This window comes from Cygnus atratus, chromosome Z (assembly GCF_013377495.2).
Source record: "Cygnus atratus isolate AKBS03 ecotype Queensland, Australia chromosome Z, CAtr_DNAZoo_HiC_assembly, whole genome shotgun sequence".
NCBI lineage: Eukaryota > Metazoa > Chordata > Aves > Anseriformes > Anatidae > Cygnus > Cygnus atratus.
The window spans coordinates 80,924,764-80,950,752 of NC_066396.1; the positions used below are offsets into that span (position 1 = coordinate 80,924,764).

Here is a 25,989-nt window from a genome sequence, read left to right on the forward strand (position 1 = left end):
CAGCATCCTAGGGGTGACAAGATCCTACCGTAACAACAGGATCCTAGGGACAACAGGATTCTAGGGATATCGACAGGATCTTGGGGATAACAGGATCCTACGGATAACAAGACCCCACAGTAACAACAGGATCCTAGGGGTGACAGGATCCTAGAGATAATAACGGGATCCTTCAGATAACAACAGGATCGTAGGGATAGCAGTAGCACGTAGGGGCTCAGCCCAGCAGGCTGAGCTTGCCTTTTATATCTGCAAGTCGTTCTGTGGTGAAACAGACAGGAGGCTGCACCGTGTTTGTAGCGGAAAGACAGCTCTTTTTGAGAGCCCTTTTTGGCTGTAGCAATTCGCTCCTTGTCTGCAGAGGCTGTTGACGTGTCAGCCTTGAGAGTATTATTGCTTATTCAGCTGCCTTCTGCTTTTTGGCCCTCCTCACCCTTCTTTTCTCAGGACATGTACTGCAGAGATGCAAGTGTTCAGCCTATGTAATAATATTTATGTTCATGTATATAAATACTATATATACACAAACATCTCTATATATGTTTATATATATATAAATTTCTCTCAGAAGAAATGAACCATAAATTAAACATTCTATATGCATTGCCTTCCCTAACAATCATACTAATTATTTGGTATTACAGGAAAGACCTGTTGCAGTTGGAGGACTTTCTGGTCGGACTAGGAAGTTCAATGTAGCAGAAGTTTCTTCAGACAGAGACTTAGGAAGGCGTGTTTGATTACAGCAGGAGCAAGTACAGTATTTCGTACAAAAGCTGGCAGCTCTAAGGTTAGGCTGGGTGTGTTGAACAATTGACTGCATTATTGCTGAAGGGAAATGTGATTGTGAATCAAGTTCCTAAACAGATTAAATCTAAGCTTAAAAAACAAAATGAAACAAACCACAGTAATCTTAATTAACTTTTTTACCTTTTTTTTTTCATCTTGTTTTTTGAGCTTTTTTACATGTTGTTTTCAGACTTTCTTGTACAACTGAAGAGGTTAGAAGTGTGCTTGGTATTAAAAAATGCAGAATTCTTTAATGACTTTAGTTTTGAAAACTACATATTGTGAGTCTCGAGACATAAATGCAAAAGCTAACAATTACTTAGTTCCATGAAGCACCAAACACATTGCTCTCACATAACTTGGAGAAGATTCAAGCCGTATTTCCAGGCATTGTAAAATAAGCTGTCAAGGTATAATGTGTTTTTGTTTTTCAGTTTATTTTTAAAAGTCAATATATGTTTTAATATCTACCTTAAAATACTGATGTATTGTTGGTGAAGAAACGATCGGGTTAAATTATTTAAAGTATTCCTAAAGTGTCTAGGTACTCTCTAGCCAAATAGCATCAACAAAGAAAGCAGTACATTTCCATATAGGTATTTTGTCAGGAGTAGAGAAGTTCTGTGTGTTAAGTAAGAAACTTGCATGAAACAAAATAAATACTCTCATGTGCAGGTGAGCATACATGAAGAGCTGGCCAGGCAGGGCAGCTCTGATTGCTGTATTTTGTCAAGAAGCACGCAGTAGTGCCAACCTGCTAACTCTCAGAAAGGAAAGTATTTCCAGCAGCAAGTTGGGCTAATTCGTGGACTTTATTGTTCTGCGTTTATTGAAATGTTGCTGTTGATGCCATGTGTAATTAGAATTGCCCCAAACCAAAGTTTCTTATGTATCAGCAGAATATTTCTAAATACTTCTGGAGCCTTATTAGGGATATTTTCTTTGCTAGGTATTTCATGGGTCTTCCCAGTCAGAGCCTGCTCAGAAGCAAGCCTTCTGTATTTATCATGGGTCAGACGCACAGCTCATGCTAATTACTGTAGCTGCACTGAAGGCCTTATGCACAGCCCTACATAGAAGCTTCTGCATATCAAGGATGAGCCAGGATTGTCAGATTACACGACAAATGTGTGTACATGCTGGTAGTGGTCCCAGGATGACTTTATGTATTTCTGGGGATGGTGGAACGTGAGCAGGTTAGATTTCCCACCAAAACCCATGATGTATTTCCAGCAAGAGCAGTGTGCCTTGTTGAAGGTAACACGATTGAATTAATTTCCCATAAACCCTAAGCTTTCTCTTGGGATCCCAAGTTGCTAAAGAGTAATTATAACAAAGTGAATGAGAATTTGTCCATTGAGAGGTGTCCTGCCACATATGGCAAAGAATACATACGGCACCGATCCGTTCTGTTGTGTTTTTTAAAGGAAGCTTTCAGTAGTAGGAATGAAGTGACTGTAGCTGTCTGTAGCTGGGAAACTGATGACTCAACCCCTATTCATGCTGTTGAAAGACTGTTTTATGAGGCTCGTTAGAGCCGTGGGTGGACCTGGAGAGGAGTGTGAAGGCAGACTTCATACCCACTGATGCCTACAGCAGTGTCTGATGATTGTCCCTTCGTAGGCCAGTACGGGCATATCCTTGTGGAGGTTTTCTTTAATCTTTGGGTGGTGGGGCTACAAAAAAGGTCAGCGCAGGGAATTTCACCATTTCTTTTATCTAAAGAGGTGTGCCATCAGGTCAGAAAAGAATTGCTGAAGCAGCACTCTGCCTTAGAGGGGGTAGAAAGTCCTGGAGTTTGCTTTGACCCTGGTACACCCCTGAGTGTAACCATTTGTAACTGGTGACATTTTCCCATCAATAACAAAAGGGTATATTCCAAACTTCATGAACAAGACTGTAGCTGCATAGCTCCCATGAATGCTAATGGGAACACGGCCTTTCTCCGTCCCCATGTAAGTTGCTTTGCATATCCTAATAGCGCATTCTCAATGAGCGGCAGGGTCAGTGTTAATCACTCTGTGGCATTCCAGGAGCAGCCACAGGGATCTCTACCACATTCCCGTTGGTCATTCTGCACCCAGCGTGTCTAAATCACAGTTAGGCACTTAGGTGTACACGTAGGGATATTAAAAGTATTTTAAGGAAATTGTAAAAGGGAGCTATACAGAACACGTTGGAGGGCTCATGTGGCTTCCAGGTTATATTTAATCAAAAAAAAAATCTGCCTGGAGATGGCATTCATGTAATGTCCCACCACTGTTTTTGTAAGTCTTTATATATTTCTATAACTTTCTGTGGTTCAAGGCCACGGGGCTGGATTTACCTTTAGATGGCTAGCACCAAGTATCTAAATGCATGTTTTAGTTACTTGAATGAAATTACAAGCTATGAGTCATCAAAAGATTCACACAGAGAAATATATACAGCCTTGGTCTGTCTCTGCTTCCCTATGTGGTGCCTGGGAGTTGTACTAAAATCATAGGAAATGGTTAAGTCACGGTAGATCTGTAGCTCCAGTAGAGTCCAAGATGTGTAAAATGCAAGAAGAGGAGCTATTTAAGAAATACAGAGTTACACAGAAAGTAGATGGTGCTGGGTCAGCAGACATTCGTGGAGTAGTAGGGAATATTTGCGTATATACATTTAATTATACTAGCGTTAAAATCTGGGCCTCGGTTCTCAAAATTTGAAGACACCCTTTTTAATCAACAAGGTTCAGACAACTTCACTGAAAAATGGGTTAAAAGAATCAAACTACAAAATTTAATCAGCACTGTCACAGTTTCAATGAGAATAAATGGTAATTAATAACATTTTCTTAACTCTGTTGTTTCCTAATTTCATATTTAATGTATTTGTTGCTTCCCTTTAGTTACTCAACCTGTATTGCTTACTTTTTAATTATTTTTATATAAGTATGTATTCATAATAGAAATATGCTGTGCACCTTCCGTAACACAGCCAGTAGGGTGCATTGCTTGTCTGACACTTACTTATCAAAAATCTCTAAAGAACTGCATACTTGCATCTAATTCACACTTTACTTTGCTCAGCTTAGGTATTCTCTGAAGAAAATCTAGTGAAACCAGTCAGTAACAGTGAAGGCAGCGAGCAAAATGGAGTATAGACTTTTGAATATTTATTTCACATTATCCACAGACAGATTTTCCTATCAGATTCTGAATTCCTACTCATTTATCCATAGTAATGAATAAGAGTTTCTGTAGTGTGATAACTTATGTATTTTTTTAAAGATTGTCATAGATTACTTCCAATTTTAGCTCTGAATCAGCAGATAAGTCCAGGAATAGCTTTTACTTTTTGAGCTGTCTTCCTTGAGTAAATTTAGAAACCCTTGCAGTGTGCAGCGTATTTTTTCTCAGAATTTTTGCTTTGTACTCAACTCTTTCCTTCATATTTTTTAAATGAATTTAACATTATGAGCTCATTAACTTTTGTTTCCTGCTTCCTCTAGCTCTCAGTTTTTAGAAATTTGATTTGATTCCATCCTCCCTGGGTTTCAGCAGCTTTACTAGTGTGGACACCAGAACTTAACACAGTTTAAAATATCTATCCATTAGTGCTATGTACAAAGGTAAAAGATTCCTTCCCATTTCCCCACAACTACTTGTTGCTAATCTGCTGTTGATATAGCCAAAGATGACACTAATTCTATTTTTTCTTACTTACAGCATCACACTGGACACTTAAAGTGAGATGCTTTTCTGCTAGAATTCCTGCAGAAGAAAATGATCCAGGAGGCCATTTATATATATATAAAGGTATAACCTACATTTTGGTTTTGAAAGTATTCAGTAGTGTTAGCATGACTTGGTTTTATGGGACCAGCTTACCAGGTGAACCATACCACTGTAATACTGTAATTTCCTTTCTGCTGATACCAACGTCACAAACATCCAATTGTCATTTTTACATGTACATGAAGATAGTGCTGAGGAGCAGCAGATCTCTTCGTGGTCCTTGTTGAACTACATAATAGAAGTATTTTCATTTCTTAGAAAGGAAATTTGTATTTTGTTCATAATATCTTAATGAAGAATGCTTTTCGAGAGCTACCAGCTAATTTTTAATTCATTTAACAACATTGCACTATTTCCTAGCATTGTGCTATGTCTGTAAAGTGTAGCAATGTGATTATAAAACCAGTCCTCCAACTGTTCAGCTCTGTTACATGAGCATAATTACTGTCATCCAAATTTATAATCTCTCAGAATTAACCAAAATTGCGTTATTGGAATAGAATCACATTTTTCTTTTATTCCTTTCTCTTACCTTATGTAAGTGAATTTTCATGTTAGCCTTTACATTATTCTGTCTAGGTTTGCTGTCAGTCTGTCTGACATTCCATTACTGTAACAGTACACATTCTCTTCCTGATAGGTGAGAGACTAACACTCTTAATCTTCCCATAACATATTAGAAGATACTAAAAAAACAGCAGTGAGCAAACAGTCTTTGTAGCTGAGCATTTTAGAATTCTTCAGATGAAACGTACACATATCAACTAACTTTGGAGAAAAAAAACATTTTTTGTAAGAAAATGTAGTTCATCCCAAGGGATAAAATACCACAATGGATGATTAGAGTAGGTATTTGACTTGCATTCAATCGTTTAGCTTTTAGTCACCATTTCTACAGTCTTTGTCTTTGCTATGATTTCCTTTCTTCCCCGTGTAGCTTATTTCACATACATTTTGCATTTCTAAAAATATAGTTTTCAAGTGGCAGCACTGAAAATGAGATTGACAGAACCAAGTTAAGAGGAGGAGGTGTACTCTTGAGGAATACTCTTTGCCAGTTAGAGAAACAGATGAATGGGAAAATTCTCAAATTGCCACTTATATTTATTGTCTAAATGTCCTTTTGTATCTTTGGAAATGAGTGTTACAGACTTTAAAAATACTGTTATTAAACTTGTCATTATTTTCCCAACCCAGTGTTTTTCCCTTATATTTTTAATCTTCTGTAATTTATACAGTCCGAGTTACAATGTCTGTTCTACAGTCTTCTTTTTCATAACCATTGTTTTTTTTTTAACAATTATGTTTCTGACTGAATTTTTGCCACACTTTGCACCAAGACACATGCTAAAACACATTTTGTTCTTGATTGTAGAACACTGTCTTTCTGTCACTCTACTAAACTCTTCTTAATTTTGGAAATAAAAAGCTTAGGGATTTTGATGTAGTTTTGATTCTCCACGGGAAGGAGTTGAACATGATACGGTATTTTTTGAACACTGGGTTTTCAGCTGTGGCTTCCATGGTACTGGTAAATAGCCTAACCATTGACACTGCTGTGTGGATAGGACTCTATTGATACATATTTATTCCCCTGTTACAAGCCCACAAGCACAGGCAGTTTTTCTGCAGATTTATTCTATATTGGTACATAGCTACCTACAGCTGCAACTGAGAAAAGCTTTCATCGGCAAGCAGTCCTTTGATTTTATTCCACAGAGTGAGAAAGTGCCTTTATGCAGGCCCTGATACATCAGCACAATCCAGTCAACTATGCGGGCTTTTCTTCTGCCCTGTACTGTTCTTCCCACATAAAGCCAGGCCTATAAGCAAGTAAGGGAGTTGTCTGGAATACCCTAGCATTACTTTCATCCTTTGTTTTAAGCTCCTCATGACTGGCACAGTGTGGGGTAAGCCACACAGCTTTTGCAGAAGGAAGACCGAATATTAGAAAGGAGTTGGAGCAGGAGAAGGGAGACTTGATCTCATGAAGAACGATCTAATTCAGTCTTGAAAAGCTTTAATATACTAACAGGTATGGCATTCACAGCCTGATTTGTAATGTGTGGTTAAGTTGCTTCAGTTTTCCCCTGTAATGGTATATTAGTGTAAAGTAAACTGTTCAGTTATAATCTCTGGTCCTGATATTAATAATAGTAATTATACTGCAACTTAACTTCTTGCTATGCTTCCTTTTTCACATTTTCATTATAAAGTTGATAGCAAATTTAAATGTCATGTGCTACAACAATCTGCAATCTAGAATGTTTAGTTGTGCTTTTCATTCAAGATATGTTTTCAGCTTTGCCTTTATCAGTCATTATTAGATAAGAATTGATGCTAATCTAATATATTTTTACCATACTTTAATGTATAACAACTATTAAAGTAATTCTAAAATAAATCATCCCATTCAACTTTTTAAGCATTTAAGATATGGTTACAAACGTCCCATTTATGATGTAAATTAAAGGAGTGCTCTAATAGACATAGAAACATTTTATCGGGGGGCATTTTCATGAATTTTAAAACAGATTCCCTTCACCCGTGTTTTCTTACAGCTTTTGTCCTTCCATTCGATTCAGCTTCTATACAAGACATCAGAATGTCAAAAACCTTTAAGTTCTTTCACTGAGTATCAGGCATGTTAATGCAAATACATTAGGAGTAATCCCCCCGTAAGGAGAGACAGTAACGTAGCCCACACGACATCAGTAAAGTGTTTACAAGGTATTAATAAGCCTACTGTGACAAGATGTGTTTAATGGGAAGCAACAAGGAATTTGTTTTATTAGTTTTCCTCCACCCTCTGGTAATAAATCTTAAAAGCTTCAATATTGATTCAATGAAATGAATGGCTGAATCGTTCTGGAGAGGCTCTGACAAGTGGACAAATGCTTCCATGGTTACATTGTGCTATGCAGTATGGTTACTGAGCTTTGTTGGTTTCCTCCCTCTGCCATTGAAGTAAAATAACAAACCACAGGGAAGCACCACACATGGTGGGCAGAAACTGGAAGCAACTTTAAAAGATCAAGCTAGCTGATCTTATACAGATTTTGAACAATATGTTTTTTGTTGGTTTATACTGTATACCCGAGACATGCATTTCAGTATTCTCTCCGTCGTGTATCTCATTCTCATTGAGCCTTTTTATCGCTTGTCTGCACTGCTTCCAACTTTTGATGTTTTTGATAAATGGCTATGTGGGAGTGTGTTTCATAACAGTGTTAAATGGATTATGTTTCTCTAGGAATATTTTTGTATCAAGTGATGTTGCTGCATCACTGCATAGACTCCTGCAATACCTAGATGTGGAATAAAAAATCACATATAGGACTTACATGCAAGTTGTTTAGGGTGCTTTACAGTATAGCATAATTAAGATGTTTGCTTTTCCATCTTGTGTCTTTTGTACTCAAATTTCAGGTGTCAGAGGGAAGAGGATGATAATATATAAGTAACTTGATAGTTTTAAAGAAATAATTTTAAGGAAAGAATAAGAAATAATGGCAAATAGTTATTTCATTAACTTAAAAATGTTGCAGATCAAGCATCACATTTAGAGAAAGAAATCCTGAAGGTCTTGGATGTTGCTCAGGACAAACTTAAAGGACATTTAAGGAGAGTAGTTGCATCTTTTTCCCTTGCAGACCAACTCTGAAAAGAGTGAGTTTTGTCCTCTGTCTTACCAATTGATGTGTTTTTTTTTTTTTCTTCTGTATGCCTGAGAGTCCCTGGGATCACTCCAAGCTTTAGAATGCTAAGATGTTGCAGTGCTCCTTTGCAGACACCATTTTCCAGCCATATTGGATGGCAGGATTTCCACAGCCAGTAAGATAAATTCATAGAGCTGTAGGATAGTTCTGGCCTTATTGCTTTCCTTTGGAAGCTTACATTTATTCATTATTATACATATATAAACATACATATATATGTTTAAAACATACATATATAATCATACATTATAGTACATTTATTACACATTTATTCAAGTAATATCCCTTTGGTCTCAAGGGGGGAAAGTAAGCCACAAATGAGAAAACACTTAAAGTTTTCACTTAAAGAATTTCAGAAAAAAAGAGAATCAACTCTCAAGTCAAAAAATGTAAATTATTTGTGTTTCCAAGTAGGGTTTTCTCTTTATGTGAAAGGAAGAAAAAATACATATCAGGAATTGGGAAAGTCAGTCAGGAGCTAGAAACCTTTTTGCTTTTTTCTTAATTAGACTGAAATACTTTTGGAGGACTCCGAAACTAAGAGCAACACAGATAAAAGAGCTTACGGACAGTTTTTAATATTTTTGCTGTGCTTTACCTTCAGAACAATGCAATTCTGGTAAGCATTGTTTTTCAATTTCAGTCTAGCGTTTGACATGCTCTCAAGTTGTGCATTTTCAGTAATTTGATGGATGTTTTATGAGAAAGCTTCTGGCCTGTTGCATACTATCTACATTGTCCGAGGCATGCTGCAAATGAGGAAGTGGACACACTTCATTTGAAGAAACAAGACTGCAACTTTATTTAGCAACAATAACGGCACAAGAAGAGCAGGCAGACAACCCATGCCAAGTCCTCATCTTCCTGTTTCTCCATGTGACCTACAAGCCAGTAAGCTCTGACTGGGGTTTGAAAGGAGCCACTGAGCTTTGCAAGACCAAGCGATGTCTTCAGAGATGGCATTCTCTTTGTGTCATAACATAAATTGTGTCAGAATTGCATGCTGCAACTTAGATCAACCAAATCTGGGATGCGTTAAGTAGAAACAAAGGGCTTACTTTCTCATTATTAGTTCAATGTTTTACACTTGAACATATTTATAGTAATGTTTCCTTAAAAGTCATTTCATTTTTTGTGAGTCTTGTCAAATATATAGCCAAGTTCAATAATAAAAGGTCATAATTAGGTGAATAACATTTCTGTTATAAATTGTGTTAAAATATAGCAACTTCCCATGAACAGATGCCATGGAACATTTACTTTTCTTTCATGATATTAGGAATATTTTTTTTCTTTTTTTTTCTTCAGTTAAAAGCTCTTTTTAAACATTAATATCAGTGTGCTCTGCCAGTATATCAGAAAGGAGCAGTACAGTGAAAAGGTTAACCTTTGCCTAACTAATCACAGGAAGGTGATTTAAATTTTTGTCAAAAGAATAAGAGCACAGTCCACTTAGAAGTTCTCATTTTTCTTTGTCTTAAATCCTAGACATCTCCAAAACACAGAGGATCAAAACCTGAATTTATTTATAACCATCTGCACATTCATCAGTCAGGCATTAACTACTGAGGCAGAAACATCACACTCGAACTTAGTCATGCAGTATCCTCTATTTGTATTTGTTTACTTTGTGCTTTTTCATGGATGTGTTTATTCATCAGGAAACTTCCCAGTAAATATTTTAATGTAAAAGCATTCCCAGCCCATGAAGAAGGACATGCAGCAGTTCAGTAAAGAGAGCAGTGCAAGTATTTGGTACTTCTAACCAGACATCAGGTGATACCTGACCGTGGTTGTGCATTTCCTGGGGGTGGGGATAGCTGGAAAGGACTCTTCAGAGAGCGCAGCTGAGAAGAGGAAATTAATCAGAAATCTCATTTTAAATCTTGAAGAACAGAAAACACAAGTGTGATCCTAAGCTGCTATGGGATAGTGGTCAGAAGCTTGATAAACAGACTAGTCAGCCTCTCAGACAGGTGAGCACCCCTCTTTAGTAGGAGTCTCAGACAGTTATGCCCTGTCCCACAGCATGACTTGGAGCATAGTTCCCTGAAGACTAAGCTACCACAGTCATGTTCTGTATTTCTGGCTGCTGTTTCTTTCAACACCGCAGTTAGATCTGCTTCCTGCTGTAAATCACACTGAGAGGAAGTAATCACAGAAGGAATGCATCCTAGACATCAGCCAACCAAACAGTTATCCATATGGAATCAAATATGAAATGACAACCACACAGGGAAGAATTTAAGTGCTTGTGGTGGTCCGTGATATTCTTAATAATAGTCTCTTTTGCAGGAATCCATTTGAAAGAGACTTACTACCATGAACTATTGTTCAAAGAAAATCCTCTTTCTTTAAAACAAAAACGAAAACAAAACAGCAAACAAACAAAAAAGGCATTTCTTACAAGAACATCGTCTGTATCTTGCCAATTAGTTCGTGAAGAGAGGAGCAAGATCAGCCCCTGTTCTACCAATACACTAGAACTAATCGGAACAGCATCTGACGGATGTTAGTTGTTCTTGAAATGCTCCACTGTATTGCAAGTGATTCATTAATAAACAGTCAAAATGTAAAGTTAACTTGTGTCTGATGTATTTTAATTCAGGATTGATCTATGAAAGACCTCTGCACATGCCTATGTTCCTCATTCAGAGTAGTTCAGTCTGCTTCAGCTGCAGTACCAGGAAAGGTAAAAGGCAGAGCAATGTCTGTGCAGGATTAACATTTCAAAATTCTCAGGATTTACTTGTTTGCTACTTATGTCCAAATAAGTATTTGGCCCAGAATTTTGAAGTTTGGAAGCCTCACTCAGGTGAAAGCAAAACTTTCTTATACAGTGAAAAAAAATTTAACAGTTGAGAAGCATTAATGATATCTCAATTTTGTGGCATTTAGAGATATTCAGCAAACTTTACTATCAGCACTTATTTTTGCTTTCTGATAGTGTATAAAGATTGCAATACCGTGACTGAAAGCCAAATGGCCTTCATATTCACACAACACAGAAATCTGCTTTATAAATAGAAACAAAAATGTAAACAAGAAGAGAAAATGCTCCCTTCTGAAGCCCTTTGTTTTCAGTTTTTTCTTCTTGCTCCTTTAAGTCCAACTTTCCTTCTCAGGGATTTGTTTCTTCTTTTAACTCCCTCTTCACTGATCTTTCCTTTCAGATGATGCCAATGAAGGGAAAAGGCAAGATTTCAAAACAAACAAACAAACTGGAGTCTATTGATTCTATTGCTGCTGCTTTCAATATTGGTTTACCCACAGCAGAGCCATTTTTAACATGCAGAGTTTTAATGAATTCCAACCAAAGGAAATCCAAACAAATAAAGAATTGAGGGGTGTACTTAGTACACCTTATTTACTGCTTTTATTGAAAAGAGGAGTTAAGGCTGACCTGAAGGCATAGTTCTGTGCAATGCCAGATCTATTGTGGGTCCAAAACCAGGCCCAATTGTTTATTCCTGACATTTGTAAGGGGTGAGAGTGCTGTGTGGGCAGCATGCTGAGTTGTTCCAAGTGCGTGCAGAGTGTCCCATGTCAATCATCAATAACCTTCCAGCTGGGTGAGGAGCTCTGCAGACAAAATCCCATGGGCGCTCTGTCTTACGCTGGTGTGCAACAAAGGGAAGCATAGGTCTCTGGAGTGGTGTGGTGAAAATAAAATTTAAAAAGTAATCAGGAATTCCTAGGGATCTAGAGAAAACACAGAGTACTGAGAATTGAGTGGAGAGAGTAGTACAATCGTTTCAGATCAGAGTGCAGTTTTGTTGAAAATCTCCTGAAAGTTACTGTGAAACTACTCCTGTGAGTTACTGAGCCCAACTTGAGTTCTCAGCCTCTTCCTGTGTTTTCTATCTCAATAATTAGAAACATTTAATGTTCACTGCTCTGCTGTAATTGAGGACTGATGGCTATTAAGTCAATCCCTCTGATAACTGGGCAGCTGGATAGCTGCTCGTGAGAGCCAGACTGAATGTAGGGTCACTTTGCTTCCCACAGAAACTGTAAGACAAAGGACAACGTGAAATAATTCAAGCTGAAACAACATAATAGAACAATAGAAACAACTGGAAATTATTTGTGGTGTTAATATCTAATTTTGTTTTTGTAAATTAATTCATCTATGCTTCTATTTTACTGTACAGATTTTTATCTTTCAATGTTCATTTGCATACATAGTACAGAGATCCATCTTACCTAACATTACCTAATTTAATTATCCAAAAGTCTAAGTGCCCAGTCAAAGACCGTTACGTACTTTCCCTGTTTAGTCATGGGAGATAAACAAGCACCTCTTGGAGGCAGCTTATTCCATCCTGCTATGTGACTAGGTGAGACTAAATGGCTGCTGTTGGCAGGAAGGCTTTATACTTTCAAGCATTTCTAAGTTTAGTTCTATAAGGTAAATACTTCTTGAGGTCTTTGAGCCTTTTACAAAGCAATTGCTGAAACCTCTCATAATTCTCTGACATCTTCTTTGTCTTTTCCAGTTTACTTACATTATTCCTGAATTATGAAATACACAACTTGACACGGTATTGGCGTAATGACCAGACTAATTCTATCAGGAGGCCTGCAGTCTTTTAGATCCTTATCTTTTTTTGTTGTTGTTGTTCGTAATACTACTGCACAGTACTGCTTCTTTGCATATGCAAAAATTATATTAGCTTTATCAAAATCACTGCTTCCAAGGATACATCTAGTTCTTGCTCTGTATCACTGTGATATTTTTTCCGTATACTCCATGTACTCTAAATAAGCTAAAAACAGAGCAAAAGAAGCTAATATGAAATTAATTCTCAGTAATCTATAGCAAACTGTGCAAATATCATCCAGCTTTTATTCAGGGGCAGAATCCTTTTTTGTCCTCAGCATTTCCCTCAGCCCTTTCTGTAAATGTGCTGTTTGCGAAATAAAGCTGTGAGTATATCTAAAATTAAGCTGGAGTTATATTTGGATTCATTTCTAAATATATCCTGGTAATATATATCAAAACAGGAATTTACATTACATTTTGTTTATTCAATACTAATAAGCAACATAGGATTTTAAAAAAATTCATCTGTAAAGATTCACACAGTAAATGCATGTTTTTGCATTGCTTTTGCACCAAGTTGTGTCGAAGCTATGATTTTTCTAAATACTTAGGAGTACTGTTTTGATAACAGTTAGAGGATTTGGGACCAAAAAAAATTAAAAGATCTAGTAAACTTGAAGCACCTGATGAAGCACATGGTTGTGTAGTGTTATAGATTAAGAATGTATTGAGAGTTGGAGTTCATTGGAGTTATAATCAATGCTTTTTAAAATTTGACAGAATGGTTTCAGTTTGTACATGAGATGCAGGGAGTGTTAGCAGGGGTAATGCAGCTAACAGGATTCAGCCTACTTGAAATCATGTTGCTGCTGCTGCTACATTAGTTTGCAATAGCATTTCCACCTTTTGAGAGCTAGTAGCTATCTCACATTCTGAAACTATAGTAAAGATCATGTAAATGGGACTAAGGAAATGAGATTTCATCACAATTCAGTATTTTCTGGTTTGGGGCTTAGGTGCAAATTTTATTTTTATTTCATTTAATCTATTTCATTTATTTTGAAAAGGAGGAATTTTGGTCCTTGTTTAGCATAGAATGGGAGAACTGGGGAGTTTGGGGGCAAACACTGGCAAGAGCTGGTTGCTGCCTTTGTGTCTTTGCATCTCTGTTGTGAGGGATAGCAGTGGCTCAGGATTTGTTGAAGCGTGGGTGACCATAAAACAGGAATTAGATATTGGAGAAATTACTGAATCCAGAATGCTTGATTTAGGGGTGGAAATTGTGTGTCCCTGCTCAGCACTGCGTAGTTGTGATGAGCTGCATGTCCTGGTCCTGAATCCTGAACCTAAAATCTGTCGTCTTCTGAGCAAAACCTGTTTAATTGCTGCCCTCAGTAATTAAACAGAGCAGCCCTAGCTATGTAGAAGAACTAATGAGGCAGCGACTGGAAGGTCTGTCTGTGTCTGAGCTACATCAGCACATGGGCAATCGCTGAGGTTTGAAAGACGTTGTCCTCTGCCATCCCACCCCCTTTTATCTCTAGAGCAGCGTGAAGGCAGCAGGAGTCAGAAGAGGGAGGAGAGTTGCTGGACGCTGTGCGGAGAGGAGGGAGGAGTAGGAGACGGGAATGCATAATGCCTGTGTGACAGTGAGTGTGTGCAGGCGGCTCGCTGAGTCCAGAAGCGGCAGATGTCCCTGTCCCCGGGTCTAGGTAGGTCTGGTGTCTCTCCGATTGAGGTGGTAGGTGCTTTTGGAGCATCCTCTATCAGCGGCAGAGATCTTCGCTTTCCAGCTCCGGAGTTGTGCCAGCAGCACCTGTTGCAGCAGAGGCATGGCTCACCCAGCAGACAGCGAGCGTGCAGCTCACCCACGAGTGGCTGATGGATAGGAAAAGAGTGCTAAGGTTTCTCTTCTTCTAGCAGCTCCTCTTTCTGCTCAGCAGAGGAGGGCAGGTGGTGGTAATAATCTTTCCGATGGAAAATCCTATTCTCAGGGGATCGTATCAGGATGAAACTCAGTCTGAGGTGATCCAACTGGCGATTTTTAACTCTTAAAAATGCACAAGACATTAGGCTGGTTAAATTAGGTGAGAATTAAGTGGGGGAGTTTTCTATGCATGGTGTATTGCATAAGTGAATTTAAAGTCAGGATGAATTTTTTCAAACCACCATCCGATAAGAAACGAGTTTTAAACGGGTTAGTGATTAAAAATATGATATAAGTGGTAACAATTGGAAATGTTTCTCTTGCTTGTAGCTTTGATGTGCTGATTCAGTTTAAAATATTGCATAATTCGCTTTGGCTAGCAAAGATAAAAAACTGCCTGCCAAACATCATTCATTGTTTTTTTAATGAGACTATAATTGCTTTATAATATTGATGTGAAACAACATGTGATTTTTTAAAATCTTACTTGTTATATAAAAGCCAAAATTGTTCTTCTTTTTTTTTTAAAAAAAAAAATAAATATTTTTTAACTGTTACTCATTGCACCCATCTTTTAGAATGAGTCTTTCAGTTAAATAATATGCATTTTGGCAGTTTAATAACTAAAGGTAGAATGTGATATATTTAGAAAACTGTCTGTCTGTCCCTGAAGCCTAAAGCAAGCTTTCTCCTGCTAAATGTATTCATTTCCATGTGAAAAGGGCAACCAGATTCCCGAAGAAATAAAATCACTTGTAGAGTATTAAGTTCAGAATTGAAATGCCCAAATAATTGTTAATATGAAAGCTAACTATTTTCAAGGATGTACTATTTTTAGTTACTAAGTGTTATTACTAATGCTTATGTTATTATTGATTTATACCATGTACTTCTGTGTTTTAATAATTTTACTTTAAAAAATCAATGATATTTATCAAATTTGTGAACTAGGAAGTGAACTAATTAGCACCGATAACAGGAACACATGCTTATCAGCTTGTAATCGTGGTCTGTGTCCTGCTTACATGGAAATCAATGGGAAAAATTACATTTGCTTTTGTGAGAATTTGGGCTGGGCAATTTATTTGTGCTGCCAGAATTTTTAAGGCTGAAAAATAATACAGGGTGAGGTTTAAAGAGATGTTCCTAGTGAATAAGATTGATCATTATAACAACCAAACCTACAGTGGATTTCTTCTCTTGGAAATTGTTCTGAGCTTCATCTGAATGAAAGATTCAGAAAGAAACATACCTTGTTATTAAGACCTCCAATATTCATGGCATTTGGCCTCCATTTATTTATTTATTTTGCCTTTTGATTTCCATTAAAAAAGAGCTTGCTTACCTATGTATTTTATTTATCACCTGAGTATTTCAATGACTTAAACTGAGCTGTTGCAGAAGCCCTGAAAGCATATACCTTTAATGTATATCTCTAAAGAAGAATACAGCTACAGAGAACTGTAAGGACCTCAGTCATCAGACACAAAGAATTTAAGGCACTTTGGGTGAAAAATATTGTTGATCACAAATCCACTCTAAAAAGTGATTTGTTGTTACATAACTACTATAGTTGTTCAGAATTAAAAAATGGTGAAAATGAGGTGATAATTGTTGTATTTTTTTAGGAGTACTTCATAGTAATGGCCTATAAGCTTAAGAAAAAAATAATTTAAGAATGCTTCTTTGAAAACTCAGTGGAAAAGTATATCCTTGAATGACACTTGAAAAAGAGGAAGACTTAACATTTTTCTTGGCTACATCTGGACTTTTTTAGCTTCAGGTGTTCTTGGAAGTAACCTATGTATCTAACTCTTGGCATTACTTGAGATTGGATGTCTGATGCAATTTAGCTTCATTTTATTGCTAGATAACCCAGCTCTCTGTTTTTTTGTTTTATTATTTTTTGGCCACCCTCTTCCAAACCTGTTCTTGGTTTTAGATCCATTTATAAGTTGTTATCTAGGAAATCAAAATATGTAGGTGGGCAAGAAAAAATATGATCATGGTGAAATTGTTTTCTCAGGGAGTATTATTAGGCTTTGACCTTCCAAAGATATAATCACATACATAGCTATTTTTACAGGTGTAATCCTATTGATTGGTTTTACTCATTTTTATAAATTGCGCTTGCGTTTCAGCTCTACAGGAATGGCAGATTTATGTATAAGTCATTGTTGGATACAACCGTGATGTAATACTTCTCATTGCTGCAGATTGTAGGCGTCGGTCATAGTTCCAGAAGTTCAAGAATTCTTTCCGTATATGTAAAAAAGGACTACAATACTGTTTTTTAGGACAGAAGGAACAGGGCAGGAGGAATTGAAGAAATTGATGTTACGTGCCATTCATTTATCTTATTCCAGGTAGATCCACTGCTTCCTTTTTTTAACTCTGAAAGGTACCATTGAATCACAGATGATACCATTTCTACAAAGCCTCACTTGTCAAAGCCACACTTCGAGTGAATAATCCCACTGGAAAATACGTTGTGTGAATAAGCAGTTTCAAGATCGAGTTTATACATGAGAATTTGTGGCTATTTTCAGAAATAATTTGAAAACGGGGAGTTATGAAATACATTAAAAATACTAAAAACAGAGTTTCGTAGTATGGCTTATTAATATTTCCTATAAAGCTAGTTTAAATTCCTTTTACTAAGATAATTTGTAAGTATAACTAAGTAATTTGTAAGTATAACTAAAGTCACTCTTAGGATAAAGTTGTACAGGCTTGTCTAACAGCCTAAATTTCGGTGGCAAAATTAAGCAACAGAGAAAATACTTTCTGTGAACATTGCAGCTTTTGTGATTGTAGATTTTTTAACAAGTCGAAGACAGAATTTTCTCGAAAATAACGTAAGAATTTTTAATGTATATATATACACCAAGAGATTTTTGTTTGGTTATCTCATCTGTATCTGATACAGCTTTCTCAGAGTATAATTCCAAGTCTCATTTTTAGATAGCAAAAGAAACTTTATTCTCCTCAGTCACTTATCATGGACTTGTACAGTATGTTACTGCTGTGAGTTGTTCCAAGCTTTGCTTCATTAAGGATTTAACGTGGCCTTAATTCAGCCATCTGTTATGGGTTTGGCAGACCAACAGATCTGAAGTACTGGTTAGAGCTTTAGAAATTTCCCACATTTTTAAAGGTTAGGAAAAGAGTTACCTATAAGAATAGATTTTGAATAATTCTCAGCAAGACAATGGTGCAGAAGTGGGATAAAAAATGCATGTCATTCTGTGAAGCACAGGGTCCCCTGTCTGTCTTTAGCTTTGCTGAAAGGCAATTAGCATTTCAACCAGCCAATTTGGTTACATGCAATGAAGTACTTGGGTTTGTAATTTGCTGCTCTCCGTTTGGTGCTGTTGAGAACTAGCTGTGTGTAATCCTCTCAAAGCACCTTTTTTTCCAGCATAGTTATTGTTGCTGGTCTTAAATGACTAATCAACAAAGAGATTTCCTTGTCTTGAGCTACAGGGTGCCTTAGAACAAGGAAAAGAAATACCCAGTTAATAAGGGAATGATTATAATTATTAAATAGTGATTATTAAATTGTGACATAGGTTAAAAGGTTTAGAAAAGCCAAGGGAACCACAATACATGAGAAAGATAGTGTGAGAAGTCTTTGAACCCAAACAAATTTTGCTTGGGGGGTTCTCTCCAGCATCCAAATACTTTACTATGTGTTTTATTTAAAAATGCGTTGCCCATATTTAAGGGATTAATCCGTAATATTGATTAGAGAGAGAGCCTCACGCTACGATTCTTTTGGAAAACGATGCATATACGTTTTTACTTACGCAGAAAGAAGTCTTTGTGGTGGACTTTGTAAAATACAAATAGTAATAAAAGCAACATTCTCTGCTGCCATCTAATAACAAATGAATACAGTTAACTGCAGAAATGAAGTTTGTTTGTATATACTTCTTAAATTTAGTATAAATGTTTTCATATTTAGTAATACTATTTTATGAAGTCAAGAATAACTCAGACATTTATTCTAATAATTAATCAACCCATTAAAATACTGTTTGGCTTATAAATGCGTATTAACTTGTAAGGATCCACTGTGGATAGCAATAATTCTTCTGTCAGTATATCTCACATAATGCCATCTATTCCTCACCATGAGGCTATAATTTATTGTTCTGTACCCTATGGATTTTTTTATTGCAAGATTATTATGCGTGAAGCACTATTACAAAACAGGTCATTCTATTTTATTTTATATTCAATATGAGAAAAATGACCAGCAGGTTGCAGAATGCCCAAATTACTTATTCTGATATATGCTATTCATTCAGGCCACAGTACTTCATTCAGGACAAGTATTAGGTACTTGACGCTGTGGTAGTTTTTGTTCTTGGCTCACAAGTTCTAAAAATTTGTTAAGTGTTGAGGACATGAGAAAAACCTCTGAAGTGGAGATACAAATGGAAATTATAAGATCTTTACTCAAGTAGAATAAATAGCTTGTGCCTCACTGAAGCCTGCAGACCTTTCTCAGCTGGATTTTTTGTACCATATATGCATGAGCCTGATCCTGAGACAGCCTCAGTCATGCAGTTGCTTCTGCATAAGTGTGAATTGGGAGTGCTAAGCATCTTCATAGTTTTTTGTTTTGTATTGTGTTACATCTGCCTGCATTCTTCATTCAAGAAACCATTTGAGAACAAGTGTGAAAGCTTACTTACAGTGTTTTGAACTGTACGTGGGACAGAATTCCATAGATAAAAACCCAGACCCTGGATAACGCTGTAAAATAATCTCCATTAGTGAAGGATCTCTGCTGTTTTCACATGTGTAGAAAATAATTTCTGGACTGGAGCTGAAAACTAGATTTGCCTTTTACTTAAACCTATACTATATGATAAATATAAATGTATATATATATATATGATATATATATATATATTTATATATCACGATATATATATGATTCCAAAATAATGCATCAATTTCTTAGGGTATGTAGTTAGAGCTAGGTGTGAATAGATTCTCTTCAGTTGCATAAAATAAATGTGAAGTTCTGCAGCTGAAATCAGTGTTACTGGATTTTTTTATTATTATTTATTTATTAATTGTACAAGTTAGAGCATATTCAACTTCCTACTGGTGTTTTTCTGAACATTCTGATTAGCAGATTTCAGCCAAAGTTTGTTTTCATTAGGCTGTGATTTGTGTTCTAAATATAAAGTAATAACTGCAAGTCATTTCATCAGAGTTACTTTGGATTAAATTAATCTGACTCCTACAGCTATTCAAAATTATTGTCTGGTTCTTTGTTAGACCAGCAAATTATAAGGTAACAGCACATGTTTGTAGAACAGGATTGTGTTCCCTCTGCTTGCTGTTTGCACAGAAGTAGTGGATTCAGTGCTTCTTGTTAGTTTTGTCTTTTATTCCCTGCTCTGAATGGGAACGAGCGGAGCAAGTAGTTACCTCAGAAAGTCTTTAGCATTTACAAGTTAAAACTGGGTTCTCTGGTAATTATTATGTGCTTTAGAACTTAAAATTCAAATGTATAGTTCAGATCCATTCAAATTCTTCTGAGGAAGGAAAATGAAGCAGCTGCCAGAAAACTTGCAAGAGGCACTCTGGGCCTATTACTTTTTTTTTCCTCTTAGTGGCATCTATTAACAAGAGGAGATGATTTGAATTTCTTATCAGGGCTCTGTCATGGCCTTGGCCTGCAGGTTTACCATTTTCAGTACAATAATCACCATTTCTGGTGATACATTTGGCCATCGATAATAAGATAAAAAAAAAAACAACCTGAAATTGTTATAAAGCAAATGATCAGGTGAATCTGATATCAATGTCCCAAATGCAGATACATCTTAGTACTTGAGGTTGTGCCGTGGTACTGTTGTGGCAGTAGCTTGTGAGCAAGCAGCTAAGCCCCAAAACTTCAGGACCTTGAAAGATTATCATGGGATTTTGGCACCTTGTAGTCTGCATTTATTCTTTTTCTATCACTTTCCAATGTTATTAATAAAGGGAGAGGATGGGCAGACACCTAGAGTGCCTTTATGGTAAGGAAGAAGACAGGAAACCCTGGAGAATTAGTGTCAGTGATACCAAGTAACATGCATGGGAATCACGGAAACAGATTCTTGCCTGAAATGCTGCAACTGTTAGTGCAGACCAGAGTGAGAAGGGGTGCAGAGAAAGCATTAGTTGTTGTTACTTGCTGCAATAGTCTTGCTTTATTCACCTTGAAGCATGTTGAAGACCAAAATAAACCACAAAACAAACAAAAAACAAACAAACAAAAACAGATATTTGTTCAAAACAGTGGTTTTGGAACACTCTCTTTTCTAGTCCATGTTACAGTGAGAGACTTATCCCACATCTAAAGAAAAATTAAGAAAAAAAAAACAAAAATCAAATCCAAAACAAACAAACAAAAAAGTGCAAACTTGGTTAGCATCCACTATCCAAATGCTAGATTTTGCATGCACAGTGTTTGTGTGTCCTTTTGCATATGTGGAGACTGTGAGAACATTGAAGCAATTTGAAAAAAAATCCCACATCAACAGTCTGAAATTTTTGTGTCAATTTGGCATCACAACAACGCATAAAGTAGACCACCAAATCTGGCATAATTCTTCTGCTTTCCCAGGTTTTTCATCAAAACTGTTGTAAGTTTCAGTGGTTCTGAAACTGCCGAAAATAGAAATGTTGAAAATATGCAGGCTTTTAATATATTTCTGCAACAGGTGCAGGGAGAGCAATGACCTTGTGAAACTTCTTGCTCTGTTCTGTTCCAGCGTACTACAGAGAATCTCCTCTTTACATATGAAAGAGCACATGTATTTCTCTCTCATTGTATTCAACCAAAGATGCTGCTGGGTGCTGACATCTCTGCTGTGAATAGACTTCTGTCTGGCAACCATTGATGGCGGTAATGCTGTACTCAATGCAAAGTACCAGGCATGCCAGTTTTTGAATGTTCTACTTGGCTGGGGATTTGTAATCAAGGGGAGTAGACAAGGACAGGCAGTGAAAAGTGCACCAGACATTGCTTGCTGTGCTGTGCCACATCGGTGGACTTTAGAAATCTACAATGAGCAGTGCAGAGATGAGCAGTGGTAATCAAGCCGTGGCTGCTGAGCTGGAGAGGTCCTGCCTCAGAATGCTTGCTTGTTTCTTCTGCCAAGCAGCAGTGGCAAGTCTGAGGGACAGGGTATTTAATCAGTCTTTCTGTCTGCTTCGTTAGCGAGCTCCCCTTTCTTTTGCCATTCTCTGATTCATATCTGTCATCCTCTACTTACTGCTTTTTAGATTTAGAATCTTTTGCGGACCTTTTATTTCTCTTCATCTCTGCATGTGCCACTTTTTATAGGTTTCTTTTTATAGTTTTTTTTTTTTTATAGGTTTATGTGCCACTGGTTTATAGGTTTCCTCATCCTTCACTAAAAACACCCAGGATATCCTTACTTTCTAAAGGGTTTTTATTTATTAAGCATGAAAGCCAGTGTAAAAGTCAGCGGAAAAGTCTTCCCATTCTTTATATAAGTCTGCTGAAAAGACCACTCATTCCTTATCAAGTTTATAATCTTCATCCCATATTTGTTCCAGAAACTGAGTGGAAAAAGTAAGCTAATCTTGGTGATTCATGAGTTATGAGAAACAGCAGTTTCATAAGCCTACATCTCCTTAACTCCACCTGGACAGTAGATTGAAGTGGTATTGCTTACATGATTTGTAACATTACTGTGGAAATTACTGTGTTAAATCAGCCTATGCTGGGTGCTATTCTAAGAGTCTGCTTTGTCAGGGGAAGTATAACTGCACTTCAGAAAGTGCTATAAATTGCAAACATTAGTTAGGGATCATTACTCGATTACTGAGTTTGATTTCTTTGCCTTTTTATTATAATCTTGAAGAATGTACTTTTTAGACTTTCAAAATTCTCTAATACTATTAGAAAGTCTAGGTAACTTGTTTGAGAGTTACTTTCTTTGGTTTTGATGCTAGGTACCTTTATTATAAGCCCATTAAAGAGATCATCTAGATCTCATTACATAATATTGCTTTATATTTTTGCTTTTTTATTGCTTTTTTTTTTTTTAAACTGAGAGTAAAATCATTATTTGGGATGGCTTTAGTAACCAGTAACACGGTAATAGAATTGGTCTGTAGACTTGCAGATATTCTGGAGGTGTATGATATCCCACTGCTAGTTGCTGTTTAAAAAAAATAAATGACTTTGATTCATTAATCTTATTAATAGCTGGACTGAATATCCTCAACTGAAAAAACTGAAATTTAACTGAACCAAAGAGGACTGTCTGTCTGATCCTCCAAATGCATGGTTTACCAAAACTTAGCAGTGAACAAGAACTACAGTTTCAGCTTCATTTGAAAAAAATCAAAATTACCAGCAATATACTGGGGTGAGGAAGGTGGGGAAGAGTTATTTTTTAATCCATGATTTTACAAAGGCTTCTGCTGAACTCTATGCTTTGCAATTCATACAGAACAAATTATGTTCCAATACAAATTTGTGTAGCAAAACCAGGAATTTAGTACACAAATTGAGTTGATATTTAATAAAATAAAATACTGTGACCTATAATATCTTTTTGGCTATTTGAATAAATTTGTTCTGCATTCTCTAAATCTTGTCTAATGTTGTATTTACTATATTACATCATTTTTTAAAAAATAATAATGATTTTCAAAGCTGAGTTTATGTCAGTAGAGTAAAAACTACTTTTGGCAGGCTGTGCAAGGTAAATCTTAGTACAAATAATGTAACAAGGAAGAATACACACCAGCTAAATAATTGATGGTATGATTGTGAAACCTCTCTTGTTCCACAGGAGTAATCCTATAGTTTTAGAATGCTCTCTAGTAGAAGTAATAGAATTCAAGTAATCCTAAACTTTGTAATCTTGCCCTGAAGGATCATGTTTTCAGTATTACTTACTAGAAGCATGTACCGTGGGAAGATATTTGTGAAGCCTATGAGAAGGTAACAGCTGAAGCTAAAAGGTCAACAAATTCCTCAGTTTAGTATGGATGATGCCTGCATTTGCAGACAGTGTAATTGTCTAGGAGTTTACAAAGGTTACACAACTGTTCACTTTCAGGCTTGAAGGCTTGTATTTTTCTGAGCAGTTCCACATTAAAAAAAAAATAAAAAAAAAATCTTGCAGGTTAATAGAGTCAGCTTTTGAAATGCGGAGGATTTTAAGTCCTGATTTTTATTGTAATGTATTTTTCATCTTTGCTTCTTATTGTAATCTTTTTTTTGCACTAACATCACCACAGAGATCACCGTGTAGGAAAAACTTTGTTCCTGAAAGTCTGTTATGCATTTACTTATTAATAAAAAAACATAGAGATCTTGAATGACCGTGTTCACAGTAATAAAAGTTCAGTTTGTAGCAGTGTGAAGTTCTGCAGCAAAATTATTTTACTGTGTGACTTTCTTGATGGAAATAATGAAACACTTTTTAAGTACGTTGTAAAATTTTTCATAGGGGTAATGGTTGGCCCTGATTTTTTGCACTGAGTTTCATTGCTAACCTATTCCCTCGGTGATGTTCAGTGGAGCTAGGTGAATATTTTATTGCAAGTAATTAAAGTCAGCTGATATTGTCATCCCACCAATCTCATAAGAATTCTGAGAGACACTGTTAGTGTTCTTGTCTGTATTTGCAACTTATGTCGTGTCTGTTCTTTAATTGTCTGAAAGCAGTTTTATTTCTAATCCCCACAGTGTAAAATTAACCCTTATCCTGACAGAATTTATTGTAAGAAGAAAGAAAGTCCTGAATTCTTTCTGAAGCTTTGATAATTTTAGTAGTCTAATGACTAGTTTATTCTCTGTTCAGTAGAAGATAAACGTTATCTGAGTGCATACATATAAGACTTAAAATCCATACTGGATCTGAAGTGTTTTCTGATTACAAATTTGACATACACTTTAAAAAATATGTTTCAGTAATTTTCAGAAATTTTCATAAATTTACAAAATCTTCTGACCATTTCTGACTGCACTTTCATTAACTGTTACAAGTAATGAGGATGAGTTTTTGCTAACACAGCTTAGCTTAAATATAATTGATATGCAGTATGTTCTGTACAATCCATCCAATTGACATTGACAGATTAACCTGAAAAACACAGTACTTGGAAGCATAATTTTATGCAAAGCGACAATTTATTTAAATGTAATTACACAAATATTATTTGTATCATTTGTACAGAGATTTAAAATTAAAATTATAAAATCGTGACTGCAAGTTAAAAGAAACTTGCTGAAAGAACTGGTTCCATTAAATATCCATGCCACAATACTTTCTGGTCTTTATGTTCTCTTGGTTTGTTCATTAATTGATCAGAATCTCATGGCAGAAATTTGCTCCATTCCACATCCAAGTGCTTAGTTCTGATCCCCACTGTACACAATATGAGCTTCTGCATAACACAGCATCTGTTTGCAGTTTGTTGTGCCAAAGCCTCTTAAAAATGCATCTTTAAGAGTATCAATACCTGATGACCTCACTGGAACTTAAAAATGTGTATTACATCATGTAATTGATCTATGATGTAAGAAAGATAAACCACCTTTGTTTAAGTTGTCTTATCTTAAGAGAAAAGAAAACCAGACATTGTGCATAAACAAATAAAAATAAATATCTGTCTGTGCAAAGGTTATGATCACACTAAAATGTGCCACAGTGATTCTGTATGACAGGAGAATGTGAAAGAATCATGAGATAAGAGAAGCAGTCAAAAGAATCTCATGTAAATATGCAAATATTTAAGAACATTTCATGGTCCATAAAATGTCAAAAATGGTCTATGAGATGACCGCAAACATCCAGGTCTTCACCTTTCATGCCAGTTCATTTATATTTCTAAAGAGAATCACCAGATTAAAAAAAAAATAATAAATACAAGTGGAAATAAAAGAAGTATTGGACTGTCAACCCTCAAACTATTTTTTGTTGGTTAGATATGAAAACAGTTGTGGCTTTTTTTTAAATATTTTTTTGCCTTAAAAGCTACTTATTCCTCCATTTGGAAAACATTGATATATGTTTTTTGGAATATCATTAGATGAAAATTACAAAAACAATTGAATCCAGAAGATAATTATGCTATCTAACTTGATTATGGCTGAGACCTGTGCTTGTTTTTGTCTCATTTCTGAAGTTTACAAGAAAATCACAGTACCTGAAGGATTTGCAGAAACATTTCCAGAAAGGTTGACTG

The 25,989-nt window shown here is 36.1% G+C and overlaps 1 protein-coding gene and 1 long non-coding RNA gene across 2 annotated transcripts in view; both read left to right on the plus strand.

Annotated features, from left to right (window-relative positions):
- Window positions 1-658: 658 nt before the first annotated feature.
- Window positions 659-8,222, plus strand: LOC118256338 (uncharacterized). The gene is made up of 4 exons (XR_007709300.1): window positions 659-790; window positions 4,268-4,387; window positions 4,485-4,574; window positions 8,102-8,222. It is a non-coding gene; the product is annotated as an uncharacterized LOC118256338 (long non-coding RNA).
- A 6,286-nt stretch (window positions 8,223-14,508) lies between these two features.
- The window catches only part of ADGRV1 (adhesion G protein-coupled receptor V1), a 293,879-nt gene continuing 282,398 nt past the window's right edge, over window positions 14,509-25,989 (plus strand). Inside the window, 1 exon segment of the mRNA XM_050716548.1 lies at window positions 14,509-14,530. Coding sequence (XP_050572505.1) covers window positions 14,509-14,530 — 22 coding nt within the window.